Here is a 14,340-nt window from a genome sequence, read left to right as displayed (position 1 = left end):
CATTCACCCTTTGGCCTTTGTTGGCACTACCAGCATAGGGAGAGGGGGTGCATGATTTTCACTAGTGGTTATGGTAATTAATGAAACACCACTCACTGGGAATGGGGCATGCCTATAGCCAACAGGCCTCATGTGCCTCCAAGCAGACACCACATGGTGGTAACTTTCAGATCAGTTCATGTGCTTGAAGCTGATGGTTACACTTTTCCTCTTTTCAGGTTATTCCTTTTGTACAGTAGTAGCCCACAGCTTCACATTCTCCCCTGTTAACTTGGAAGGCTGGGGTTTGCTCATAAGCAAAGAGCAGAACCTCTTATTCTTGCTTTCATATTTTTCTTCACAGTTTAGACTTCAGTTTCAAGCTTCTGAAGTTTACTTACTCTTCTATTTTTCCCTCTAAGATAGGCAATCTGATGAGTATGTTGGAGCAGAACTGCTTGAGTCTTGGCCCTAAGGTTTTACTTCCAAGGTAGGAAAAAACATTTGAAGAATTTAAGAAGGGGGAAAATGTGTGAGCGCTAAAAAAAAAAACCAAACCACACACCACACAGGAGGAAATATGCCAACTCATTTTAACAACATTTCAAAAGAGCAGGTGCTATAGAACACACTTTATGCTCCAAAGTTACCATGTGCTTAGTGTGTGATGAGTGCTGCTTATTACTCCTTAGCATTAGAATATTTATACAAAGTAGAGGAAGCATACTCTTGAAGCTAGAAAGCAGCTTTAGTGAATGAAGAATGAGCAGCTTTTGATAACGTTCTGCAACACTGTGTTACGGATACAAGTCTGAATTTGTCTACCACAGATTGGCGAAGTAGGTCAAACATCTGCTGCTTTAATACTCACACAGTGGAATGACCAAGCTTGTGCAAATCCATCTGGACAATCACTAGTTATTGTGCAATAATGGATATCTAAGCACTGAAGCCATCTCCCGCTTTGCGGTTGGGGCAACAGGGCCCTCTAGTGACCAAGCCCAGGAACTTTGGAATTCCAATAATATGACAGGTTTCAGAGTAGGAGCCGTGTTAGTCTGTATCTGCAAAAAGAACAGGAGCACTTGTGGCACCTAAGAGACCAACAAATTTATTTGAGCATAAGCTTTCGTAGGCTACAGCCCACTTCTTCGGATGCATAGAATGAACCTATATTGAGGAGACATATATATATATACACATACAAAAAGCATGAAAAGGTGGGAGTTGTCTTAGCAACTCTGAGAGGCCAATTAAGTTGCATCCACAGTATAATTCATGAGCCTTGATCGCACTGCAGTCAACAGGAGCAAGATCAGGCCCTTGTTAGAGAGTGTTTGTCCAATATGATCTAATTGCATCACCCCATCATGTTCATGGTTTGAGTGTTTGCAAAGAGAAAGGAAAAGCCAGACAGGATAATAATAAATATTTAATGTTTTCTTTCCTCTCTTTAGAGACAGGCACACATTAAACATATATTGTGAAAAAACACAGCTGGTCAGAAGTCTTAAGTCTACTGAATTCACAAAAAATCCATTCAGATGATCGCTAAAAATGCTGCAGAGGATTAAGGCTTAATGGAGGCTTAAAATCAAAAGGGAAAATAACCCACTTCAGTAACCAATCCTAGAACCCAATATAGCTCTGTGCAAACATCCCGAGAGATGAATGTTACTGCACATGAGTAAGGTAATCAGTGCTATTGGAAATAATACACATGCTATTGGAAAGTATTTGTTGCAGTATTTGCACATAGAGGATCCATGGCCAAGGCTAGGTGGCAACTGTTGTGGATTCCATAATGGCTACTGTATTACTAGTATGTTGTACTTTGCTTAGTAAAGTGTTTTGCTTTACCCAGATGATAAAAGGCACTAGGATAAAAACAAATGCAATTGCCACGCAGCTTGCAGGGTGAATTTCAGGCAAAGCAAATCCTCACTGATAGGATTACATTAGAATAAAATTCCAACAATCACCGCCAGTTAGACTGTGGCACAGTCTCACGAGGGAAGTGGCGCAAGTCCTATTGAGTCACGGAAAATTGGACTGAAGTCAGGTATACAGTCAAAAACAACCCTGCACTTGCAAGTGGGAGGAACAACATGACCTAATGGATCTTTTCCATCTCTTAATTTATCTGATTCCAGGAAATATAACCCCAATATACAGATCCTGCAAAACTCAACAGTAGCAAAATAAGACCCATCTTGCTAATTCTTTGTACTACACCAGTATCTCTCTCCTTTACCTAAGGGGAAATCAATGTTCTTGTTTTTATCCACTTCCCCTCCTTATGATGTGACTCATGTTTAGAGACTAGTGATGGGCATATTAGAAATACTTTAAAGATACAGACATCGAGAGTGGGAGGTGAAATGACTATCATGGTTTGTCTTTTCATTCTACTACAGAAGCCACTAAATCCCTTTCCCACCAGCTAAATGATCATATAAAGACCCATCACATGTATGATCAACAGCCCAGTGTACAACAAACCAGGATCAGGGTGGAGGCTCTTTGCCCAGTCATTCCTTCCCAGTGCACATGGAGGCTCACCAGGCTGCTTCAGAAAAATTAAAAACAAAAACAAACTATACACAAACAATTCCAAACTCCTCAAGCTGCTTTGCCCTTCAGTCCAGATAAGGGACTATGACAGGTTTAGAAGATCGTTTAATCCACAATAGAGAGGGTTTGGAAGTATTTCCAGGGAGGAAGATCTGCTCCAATGCCCTCCACAGAGCAACCATGTCATTTCTCTCAGTTTATCTGAAAGTTCTCAGGTCTCTCTCAAGCCCCCACAAGAGATTCAGAGAATTAATTTCCCAACTACACCAGGTGCTCAGCAATTCCTTAGCTCTATGATGATCAAAGAGTCACTAGTTTCCACAGGACTGTCTTCATTATTTTAAGGTAGGTTAAAAAAAAATCTTTATAGCATCTGTTTAATCATGACAATCTAATAACAAAGCAGAGGCCCAACATGTCAGTGCGAAGCAAAAATGGGTTTTGTGCATTGAGAGACCTTCCTGAAAGCAAACAGTATTAGAGCTGCAGACCTGTTTGTAAGAGCATTACACTAGCAAAGTAGAACCCTAAGAGGCCCACAGCAGAACTCACAGGCAGAATAAGGGACACTTGTCAAACAAAAGTAAGCTTGACACTTGTAGTGAGAAAGCAAATCGGTGTTAGCATAAACGTTGCTAGATGATGCTACGTTTAAAGTGGCTGAGGATGTGGAGCTGGTAAATATTAATGGCAAAGAGAAGACAGGTGTCTATGCAGAATAAGGAAGGGGTTACCTGTACAGCAAGGAGATGAGAATATGCAGCAAATGGACAGGCCCTGAGCAGAGGGCTGAAGCTTTGCAGATGTGACATCATTTGACACTAGTTGAGTGGCACTAGCTAAGCAAGATGGGTTCCTGTGCTTGAAGGATTTCACACATTTGATCAGATGCCTCTTCAGAGCACGTTGCCAGATGGGTAGTAGAATTAGGTTTTTATAAAACCCCTTCTCCCAAAATGAATTACGATACTATAGGAGATATAGAAGATGCTCAGTGTACCCCAGGGCTCAGTGTCCTCAACTGAGGCTGCAGTCACTTGCTCCTTTGGTTTTGTTCCAAACAGATCTTTCCTCCAAAGCTAGTGGACACGTGTTTTCCAGAGCCCTGGAAGGGAGGAGCCATTCCCCATCCCTCTCCATGTGACAATGAAGCCAGTAGTCTTACTCCTCCACAGTGTAATTGCAGCTGATGAGTCCTGCCTCTTCAGCCTTCCTGCCCCTTAGTGCTGCCAGTGTCCTTCAGGGCATATAGCAGGTTGCAGAAGAATTCATACCAGAAGAAGGTGAAGCCAGTAGAGAGAGCAGCCTTCAGCAAGCTGGGGGAGAGACCCTTAAACAGTCCAACAGGCCCCTCTTCTCGCACAATCTGCCCAGCACAGTCCATTAAACCCTTGTACGTCCACACCTGGGGGAGAAGAGTTGAGAGAGTAAAAAGAGCAACAGCACAAGCTCAGCTCACCCGGGCTGGATTCTCTCAGAAACCTCTGTATCATATTCCACACATCCAGGAAAGGGACTCAGAGGACTTGAAAGAAACCCAAAGGCTGTATCAAAAATGTATTCTAGATACATACAATGGAGATTCTACGGATATTCACTATGACTGATTGGCAGCATCAGAGAATCAATCTGAGTGCACACTGATTTGTAGATGCAGGCACCACAGCCACAAATTACATTTACCCTTATCAGCAACAGCTTACACGCCAACTGAATGACAGGAAATCCTTTATACCACACCTCATGCAGTGTTCACGCTACAGAGTTTGTAGAGCAACTGCTTCAGAATGTGTTGGTATTATTTTCCATATAGACTCATACACTTTTAGGCCAGAAGGGACCATTATAATCATCCAAGTCTGATCTCCTGCACATTGCAAGCAATAGAACTTTACCCACCCACTCCTTAATAGACCCCTAACCTCTGGCTGAGTTACTGATGTCCTCAAAATATGATTTAAAGACTTCAAGGTGCAGAGAATCCACCATTTACACTAGTTTAAACCTGCAAATGATCCCTGCCCCATGCTGCAGAGGAAGGCAACCCTCCCCCACAGGGTCTCTGTCAACCTGACCTGGAGAAAAATCCCTTCGCAACCCCAAATATGGTCACCAGTTGTACCCTGAGCATTTTAGCAAGACACAACAGCCAGACACCTGGGAAAGAGTCCTCCATATCTAGGGTTCCATCACCAACCATCAGAGATATTTTCTACTAGCAGCTGCAGATCGGCTACATGCCATTGTAGGCAGTCTCATCATACCATCCCCACCATAAACTTCTCAAGCTCAGTCTTGAAGCCAGTAAGGTTTTTTGCCCCCACTGCTCCCCATGGAAGGCTATTCAGAACCTCACTCCTCTGATGGTGAGAAACCTTCATCTAATTTAAAGCCAAAAGTCACTGATAATCATTTTATATACATTTGTTCTTGTGTCAGCATTGGTGCTTAACTTAAATAACTCCTCTCCTTCCCTTGTATTTACATCCTTCCCTCTCGGACTGTACATGTCATTGCTTCAAAGACTGGCTACTACCCGATTTGCATGTCAGGCCAATATAAATTGAAAGGGACATTTTCATATTTAGGGGAGAAAGGAAATATTTCTCTAATACAATTTGTAAAATAAGTGTCTATTTCAAGGTGGTAAGAAATGCTAGATGTATTTAATTTGTTTAGATTTATACAAGTCTCTTTAGGTACTCATCATGAATTCTGAGTGCCTATTCCATAAACTAAAATACACAATACAGTAGCAAGAACTGCTCATCTCATCTTGACATACAAATATCCATCAGCAAATAGAAAAATAAAATAAATCCAAACTCCTCCAAACTTTCATTCAACCCCTCTCCAAGAGCACAGTGCGAGTCAGATTTTTAAAAGGTATTTGGGCACCTAATTCCCATTGATAGCAATGTGAGTTAGGCACCTAAATACCTTTAAAAATCTGACCCTCAGTCAATAGTACAAGATAAATGCAATTTATTACATGGCCATGACTAGTGTCAATACCCTAGGCCCCTTTGAGTCTCCCAGCCTAGATCTCTATATACAGACATAGTATACATGGGTCATCTTCCTGAAAGGCAATTTATTCCACTAGTGAGTGAACTGCAGTAACTGCTGATTATTTAGAACAGTACTAGCAAAAATTCAGCATTTGGTTAAGGAGTTTAACTGGGTGATAAAATATCAGAGTTCAGAACTTCAACACCAGTTTAACACAGAAATTACAAAATTAGGAAGACAGGTGATTTTTAAAAATTCATGGTTATTATTTTATTTAATTTCAGGTCTTTTCAGAAAGTTTTGTTTCTAGAAGGAAAAATAATCTCCTAATCAGGGTAGCTGTTTATCTGGGATGACTGGTCCACCACAAATGACTGCCTATTAAGAAGATTCTCCCATATATAGTATATTGTGAACAAGTCAACCAACAATGCTTTCTTTGGTAGGCCCTGAGAGGAAATAAACAGAACGCTGTTCAAAATCAGAAAGCTGAGTTTTCTGGGTAATATTTAATTTCTTGGTCTACATTTAAACATATGAAAACCAGTTGATCAAAACATCTCTCACCTGCCCAAAGGCTGCCCGGGCCTGCTCAAAGCCTCCCACCTGCAACCGCTTTTTAAACAGGTCGAAAGGGTAAGTAAGAGTTTTGCTGATAACTCCAGCACAGCTGCCACACACGAGATTTTTAACATTACCTGAAAAGTAGAGAAGTGGAAAGAAGAGTGTACGGAAGAAATGGAGGATTAGAATGGAGTTCCGATTTACAAATGCATAATGGAAAGTAAATTAGAACCATTTATTCCAAGACTGTAAGGCCAGGAAGGACCATTATGATCATCTGGTCTCACCTTCTGCATAAAACAGGCCATAGAACCTCACCCAAGAATTAATGCATCAAGTCCACAACTTCTTTGAGTGAGGGCATATCTTTTAGAAAGATATCCAGTCTTAATCTAAAGACTGATTTATTCTGCAGCTCTGTCAAATGGCAATACACAAAAGAAACAATAACAGAAGGGTTTATCATAAATAACCATGCAAGCTTTCACACTGCTAGGAAAAAAAATACTGGAGATTGGTAATAGGGTATGGAACCTTGTGCTTCCAGTTGAGAGTTCAAATCAGAACAGGTTAGTAGAGATCATAAATTGGTACCATCTGGTGGCTGTACAGAGGCCAATGGGAAAGGAGTTTGGTAGTCTTAGTTCAGGTCCTAATTGGCAGATGTCCACAGCACAAAACTACCATCACAATCTGCTGTCTAACACTGAATGAACATTGAGGATGAGCTGCTCTCACACATAGGAGGTAATCTCTCTACTTGAGAATACTCTGATGGAAAAGTAACTTGCAGTGATGCTACCCATGCTGTATGTGCTTTAATGGATGGAGGTCCCATCTCCAGGGCTGTCAAGGTGCCACTTTTCATGAAATTCTCTTAAAAACTCAGAATAGCCAAAGAGCAGGAGATCAATATTAGAACTTGGGAGCGTTAACCTGCACCAGATGAATCCTCTTGTACAAGCCGAAGAGGGGAAGCAACTTTAGAACACACAGCTATTCAGAGATCCTTTACTCAACTGACAGTCCTATCCCCATAATATTACTGAAATTGAAAGAAATAAAGGCTGTATCAGCAAAATCTTTCCACTGCACAAGCAACATGACCCAATTTGAGAAATAATATACTGGACTGAAAAGTTCATCTTCCTGTCGATGGTACTTCTATGGGCCTCATTACCACAATATCTGAGTGCCTCACAGTCTTTAATGTATTTATCTTCACAACACTGCTATGAGGTAAAGTATTTAGGCATTTTACAGGTGGGGCAATTAGGCACAGAGAAATTAAGTGACTGGCCCAGGGTCACACAGTAAGTCTGTGACAGGAGAAGAAATTGAACTCAGATTCAAGTTCTAGACTAGTGCCCTAACCACTGGGCCACCCTTCTTCTTCCTCCATGACTGAGTATTTCTCAGTCTCAAGCACCCACCTGCATTCATTCCTTCGGGTGGCATCACCCATTTATACAATTGTTGCAGGAGATTGTAAAAGGAGAACTGGAGACCAGCGTATGGAAAGATAGCAATGATAGTGGGGGTCAAACCCCTGTAGAAGGTCAGAGGCCCTTCTGTTTGGTACATGGTCACCACAGCATGACGAAGATTTCGGTAAACCTAAACAACAAGGAATAGAAAAGTTCTCCTGTTAGATACACTTACAATCAGCTATTCAGAAATCAGTTACATTCTGGATACAGATGGGGATTCCCATCTCCCAACATATAACAGGTTGATTTTTAGCACAAACAAATTAACAAAACCATTTCACGTATCGTGACATGAACGCTCATTGCTGAGTCTTTGAAATCCTGATAATAATTAAAACAAACTGACAGAATAAACATGGTCTCTTCCACATGAGACTAACTGAACCAACAAACCCTCAGTTCTGCTTGACAGCAGTATCCCACTGAAAGGCATGGCTGGACATTGTATCCTGAAGTTGCCTGAACCGTGGCTCTGGTGGGAAGCAAGCCCCAGAGATGGGTCCCCATAACTGAGAACACCTTGATATGAACAGCTTCAGAAAGTGACAGTAAGGGGAGCCTGGCAGATCAGGACAGCTATTATGGGGCAGGGGGAAAGCTCTGGGTAACTGTGCAAAACACAACTGAATTCACAGACTGAGTGTCCTTCAAAAATTCTTAATTTACAAGAGTGATGTCAAATATGCCAGTCACAGCTCTTTACTCAAGAAGCTGAGAACATTTCTTGTCCAGTCTTCTTTGACTGGTAGCTGGAAAACTCAAAGACTTATTGTATTAAGAAATCTAGCTACTTCTCATATTTTTGGTAATTTTCCCAATGGCTTAAGCTCACCAGCACTTGTATTTGTATCAGTGGTATGTTTTCATCTCACAGCCTAGTTTCACCATTTACTCCTGCAGTGAAGCCCTGACACTGAATACATGGGAATGGTTGTGATTCCATTACAAGTCAAGCAGAAATTGAGTAAGAAAATGGCTCTGATTCAAAATTAAGTGTCTCTAGTAATAACTGAGGGGAGACAGAAGAACTTGGTTGAGGGAGTCAGATCCTTGTATAAACAAGGATATACTACTGGATTAGTAGAGGACTGCTTTAAAAACTTCATACCTGTAAGAACCTGCACGGGACTCTTCGTACACTTTGCATATTTATGAGCCAACAATGTGATGCAGTTATGAAAAGGATATCATCATTTTGGGGATGTACTAACAGCAGTGATGTATGTAAGACAAGCAAAGTAATTATCCCACTGTACTTGGCACTGGTGAGGCCTCAGCTGGACACTGTGTCCAGTTCTGGGCACTACGCTTTAAGAAAGAGGAGGACAAATTGGAGAGTCCAGAGGAGCACTATAAAAATGATGTAAGATTTAGAAACCTGACCTGTGAGGAAAGGTTAAAAAAAAACCCTGAAGATATTTAGTCTTGAGAAAAGAAGACTGAGGGGGAACCTGGTAACAGTTGTCAAATATCTTAAGGGTTGTTGTAAAGAGGATGGTGATAGATTGTTCTCCACGTAGACTGAAGGTAGAACAAGAAGTAATGGGCTTAATCTGCAATAAGGGAAATTTAGATTAGATATTAGGAAAAAACTTTCTAACTATATATATAACTAAGAACCAGAATAGGCTCCTAAAGGGAGGTTGTGGAATCCCCATCGCAGAAAGTTTTTAACAACAGGTTATACAAACAGCTGGGAGGGATGGTCTAGGTATACTTGGTTCTGCGTCAGTTCAGAGGGCTGGACTAGGTGACCTCTCAAGGTCCTTTCCAGCCCTACATTTCTAGGATTCTTCATTTGAGACATGTCCGCTCAAGAAAGGCAGAGGAATAACTCCCTTGTGTGGCTGAGTATCAAATGAGAGCCAAATCAGCCACACCAAAAATAGAGGTTCCTCCTTCTCTCAGCCAGGACAAAGCACATGTGCCAATGGACCAAAGGATAACTTGGCATTAATGACATTACCACCCATTAAGGGCTCCAGTCTTCTCAGATCACCTGCTGGAAGTTGTGCAGTTTCCCCCAACCACACACTAATCTGAATGAAACATGGCTACCGTCAACAAATATAACAAAGCTAAAATTCTTCTCCTCTAATTCATACCTTAGGCTCGCCCTGAGCAGCAAAGCGGGTGCGCAGTGTGTCAAGAGGTTGAACTGTCATGGTGGCAGTGCAAGCAGCCAGGCCGCCACACACAAAGTGCACAATGAAGTTGCGGGTGTTGTATTGTGTGGCATTGTGCACCAATTCCGTCAGGCACTCAAAGGTCACAAACTTACAGAGAAACAGAAACATATGTCACAGAGAAAACTCTTATCACCCACAACCCTCCTGGTTCTACCACATTCTAACAAAAATAAATAAATCCATCGTTTGTAACTTCCTGGAGGGTATGTTCCAAGGATGCAGCCATCAAATTGGGGAATACTCTTGGCATTCAGAATCTTCAGTTCTCCCTTTAGGAGAATATAGTCTGGGATCTAAAACAAAAAGGCCTCCTAGGAAGATCCCATTTTAATTTTCTCTCCTCTCCACAAATTTATTCAATAATATATATTTGGCTCTTATACATCACCTTTCAATAGATGGTCTCAAAAGGTTTTAGAAACATTAATGAATTAAGCTTCACAACAACCTATGAATCAGTATTATTAACACAAAGTGGGTATTCACCCATGAAAGCTCATGCTCCAATACGTCTGTTAGTCTATAAGGTGCCACAGGACTCTTTGCTGCTATTATTAACACTGTCATCCTCAATGAACAAAAGGTGGTAAGTGAACCAGAAAGATAAGTGACACACCAAAGGACTCACAACATGTAAGTAACTCATCTGAGACTAGAGTCCACATCTGTCCTCTTGGTCCACTGCTCTACCATCACCTAATCACACTACCAGAGTCTCCCCTCTGGCATACAAAGTACCCTACAAATGGACTAGCCCTACAAACCGCTGGATAAGTGGCAGGCAGCTATGACAGGATAAGGCTGCTGACAAAGCCACTACAGGAACAAAAAACTTCAGAACAAAGCTAGCCCTCGATGATTTCCTGACAGCTTACCTGGACAGCTCCATAGCTGACTGAGAGGAGCTGAGCAGGCACATGCCCCTTCCAGAAAGCTGTCAGCCCTTCCTCATGAAAGATCCGGTGTGCGGTTTGCAAGATGCCATAATATTTAGCCAGTGGGTTTCTGGGGGAGAGTTGTTCAATCTGAAGCTGAAAAAGAACAAATAAATTACCTTACTCTGTGATCTGCTTCAAGGTCCTGAACCTGCTCTCTGAAACATTCAGTGGCCTACATTAACTCAGACCCCACTTCTTGTGTGCCCTCATGGCAGCTACAACTGGCTCAGATACCAATGCTGCTGGTCCTTAAGAGTTGGGGGCAGAAGAAGAGGTATGTGCAACGCGGAAGAGCTGTGATATTCAGCAAAAATGTTAATAAAACTAAATTAGGACAGGTAGATAGGAAGGAAAAAAAGAAGGAAGAACAAGAAAAACATAAGAGCTATGTACAAGAAAATAAGACAGAGCAGTAAAAATACATTAATTTGTTAAGAGAAAGTAGAAACGGTCTCCAAAGAGAAATACAGCTGTCTACCTTGTATAATCTGTATTTAACTCCCTTCCACACAGAGGTTTAATCAGCTATGTATTTGTGACACTGGCAATGACTTATTTAAATACTATAAAAGGTTAAAAGAAAAAGCGTTGCTTCTTTTTATTCTCTGCATGTTCCTCTTCCAGGTGTGCCATTGGGGCTATTGGGAAAGGTACCTGAAAGCGAATCTTGATGACATCCACAGGGCTGATTAGAGCCCGAGTGACAAACCCAGATGCGGATCCTGCCACAGCCACCTCCACAGCTGAGATAGACTTCACTTCAGACTTGGGGTCATAACCGACCATCACTGCCTGGTCCACGGGCAGCCTCCACCTGCATCAACCTCCAGGAGTGCTACAGTCCAAAGACAGAAGAGAATGAGGCATTTTCAGTGACAGGTCTACTTTTGACGTCTCGCAGAGGAGCAAAGAGGTCACTATCACAGGACAAGCTAGCCTCAGGCATATGAATATTTTTGATCCCAAAAAGGAACCCCCAACTCCTAAAACTGCTCCCACCGGTAGAACACGTGGTCTATTTATACAGGAACAATAACAAAGCAAAATAAAAGGTCTTCAGGCAGCCTAACAAGGCAACAATAATACACCTTGGCATGGGAAGGGGATGATAACCCTGGAAGAGACATGCTGGCACCAGCCCTGCTACAGGGGGTGGTTGCAGGTCTGGGGCTTGGGTGAATGGGGGCAGAAGTGAGGGTTGCTGGTTGGGACTTGCAGAAGGGACAGTTACTACGTTGGATAAGCCCAGGCTGAGGGCAGGACGGTCACTAGTCTGGGTGGGACGCGCCGGGAGCCCAACGGCCGGTCGCGGGGACGCGCCGAGGGGGCCGGTCGCAGGTGTGGACGCGGACGCTCCGGGAGCCCAACGGCCGGTCGCGGGGACGCGCCGAGGGGACCTGTTGCTGGTGTGGACGGGGACGCTCCGGGAGCCCAACGGCCAGTCGCGGGGACGCGCCGAGGGGGCCGGTCGTTGGTGTGGACGGGGACGCGCCGGGAGCCCAACGGCCTGTCGCGGGGACGCGCCGAGGGGGCCGGTCGTTGGTGTGGACGGGGACGCGCCGGGAGCCCAACGGCCGGTCACAGGGACCTGTTGCTGGTGTGGACGGGGACGCGCCGGGGCCGAGGCTGCCCTGAGTCACCGCACCTCAGAAATTCCCCCTCAGGCCTCTGCCCCGCAGCGTCTTCCCCCACCAGAGGAGACATTCACCACGACGACGCTCACCCCGTTGCCACCCAGGCCGGCTCCCGGACGCTGTCGCCTCCTGGCGGCACTGCTCAGAGCCGCTCCCCGGCCGCTGACATCGGCCAAAGCTGGGCCTAGCCAAACCAGCCAGCGGCCTGTCCTGGTCCGGGAGGACAGAGAACAGACTGCGCATGCTCAGGATCATCGCAGGCCCGAGGCTTGCTGGGAGATGTAGTCACGCCAGTGTAACAGGGCGTGGCGCAGCTCCACCGCCTTCTCCCAAGCTGTCAAAGGAAAGCATTTGGGGTGATAGGAGGAAAAGGTCCCACACTCATCTTCGTCTTTGCAATAGAGACTAAAAAGGAGAGGGACAGCGTAACGGGGGGTCTGCCCCTTTAGAAACCCGGAGCCAGCCAATCCTGGTCTCAGGCAGAGCCCCCCTTTCAGAACAGGTGCTTGGACCTCCAGAGGTAAGGTGACCAGACGTCCTGGTTTTATGGACTTTTTCTTATATAGGCACCTATTACCCCACCCACGCCCCATTTTTTCACAGTTGCTATACGGTCACCCTTTCTAGAGGCAATTATCACACCTAGCTTAGAAGGGGCCAGGCATTTGCTATAGAGGATCAAAGTGCTCAACTGAGTGTAGTCCCAGGTAGATGGGCTGTAGAAGAAGGGGAGACTACATTTGTTTTGTGGTGGGTTTGTGTTCAAACCCAAGATTCACAAGGATTGTGTGCCCCTCCACCTTTTTTTTTTTTCAGCACACCTACCATCTGCTAACCACCCTACAGACAGGCAAGACATAGTAAGCCCTTATGGAAAGCACAGACCAACTGTGCAAACAATTCCCAGATTTTTATGTGGATGTTAGAGTACAGAAGCATATAGTCTAGCTCTATGATTACTTTCTTTCTACCTTTTCTCCCAATGGTATTTTATTACCCAACACTAATCAGTCCAGGAGAGCCACTCCAACCAAGCAGAGCACAGAATAGAGCACTGGTCCAGGGACAGCTCCAGGCCCCAGCACACCAAATGCTTGCTTGGGGCAGCAAGCCGTGGGAGGCGCTCTGCCGGTGCCGCGAGGGCAACAGGCAGGCTGCCTTCTGCGGTATGCCTGCGGAGGGTCCGCTGGTCCTGCGGCTTCAGCAGACCTCCCGCAGGCGGCCTGCCTGCCATGCTTGGGGCAGCAAAATCCCTAGAGCCGCACCTGCACTTGCCCACCAGCACCTGACAGAGCAACACCATTTCATTAAAAGACAGGATTCTCTGACCAACCCCCTAACTCCTTCTGCCCAGCTGGTTTTCCATGAGCTTGTGGTATTAGTTTTATAAATTAATGGTAAGAGTGATAAAGCAAATGTATTCACTGTGCAGAAGATTGTCTTTTAAATAGTCTTCAACCCTTGAAAATGGGTTATTCCCAATTCACAGATGGAGAAATGGAAGCAGATTAAAATGACTCTCACAGGGCCATTTAGGAGTCCATGGCAGAGCTGGTATTAAAATAAGAGTTTCTGGCTCTTAATTCTGCACACAGCTCCTCACTCCTCTCATGGTAGTATGTACAAAGCCTGAGTGTCACTAAGAACTGCACCTTTAACATTATGTACTGTACCACTCACAATAGCAAGTCATTGATTAGTCATGCTGGATTGGCAGCAAATATTCAGTCACATCATTCACTCACCTTCTAACATGGCCAGCTGATAAGGTTGTTTTTTTTTTAAACTTGTGTTAAAATAAAGTCTGATTTCAATATTTTATTTTGAGTCCTGAGATAAGTGTAGTTTAAAAAAAAATGCAGAATTAAGATCGTGGTTTTATGTGGAAGCTGATCATTTCTCCAAGGAGTCAAAAAGTGTAAAATATATTGCTAAATATAACAGGCATTAGCTGCATTTT

At 43.9% G+C, this 14,340-nt stretch overlaps 1 protein-coding gene across 2 annotated transcripts; it reads right to left on the bottom strand.

The window, feature by feature from the left end:
* Positions 1-1,395: 1,395 nt before the first annotated feature.
* Positions 1,396-13,182, bottom strand: SLC25A19 (solute carrier family 25 member 19). 2 transcript variants are annotated; one of them, XM_030534980.1, is made up of 7 exons: positions 12,392-13,182; positions 11,401-11,581; positions 10,684-10,839; positions 9,725-9,895; positions 7,563-7,746; positions 6,133-6,263; positions 1,396-3,958 (listed from the first exon to the last, which is right to left on the bottom strand). In XM_030534980.1, exons 2-7 carry the CDS (start codon positions 11,530-11,532, stop codon positions 3,758-3,760), a joined length of 975 nt encoding a protein of 324 aa, XP_030390840.1. In that variant the 5' UTR covers positions 11,533-11,581; positions 12,392-13,182; the 3' UTR covers positions 1,396-3,757. The 2 variants fall into 2 exon arrangements, with proteins under 2 accessions (XP_030390840.1, XP_030390839.1); XM_030534979.1 differs by having other exon boundaries at positions 12,470-13,167.
* Positions 13,183-14,340: the final 1,158 nt, after the last annotated feature.

Source organism: Gopherus evgoodei, chromosome 15 (genome assembly GCF_007399415.2).
Source record: "Gopherus evgoodei ecotype Sinaloan lineage chromosome 15, rGopEvg1_v1.p, whole genome shotgun sequence".
In the NCBI taxonomy this organism is placed as follows: domain Eukaryota; kingdom Metazoa; phylum Chordata; order Testudines; family Testudinidae; genus Gopherus; species Gopherus evgoodei.
The sequence above is the reverse complement of the archived record's forward strand: the minus strand, read 5'-3'. Positions and strand labels throughout refer to the sequence as shown.

Bases quoted from the DNA above. Each gene is read 5' to 3' on its own strand.
- SLC25A19 (XM_030534980.1), bottom strand. From the start codon at position 11,532: ATGGTCGGTTATGACCCCAAGTCTGAAGTGAAGTCTATCTCAGCTGTG. The intron at 9,896-10,683 runs GTAAGCTGTCAG...TTTCTCTGTAAG, and splicing joins TCAGCTATGGAGCTGTCCAG to TTTGTGACCTTTGAGTGCCT. The intron at 3,959-6,132 runs GTGAGAGATGTT...CTTCTCCCCCAG, and splicing joins CCCGGGCAGCCTTTGGGCAG to GTGTGGACGTACAAGGGTTT.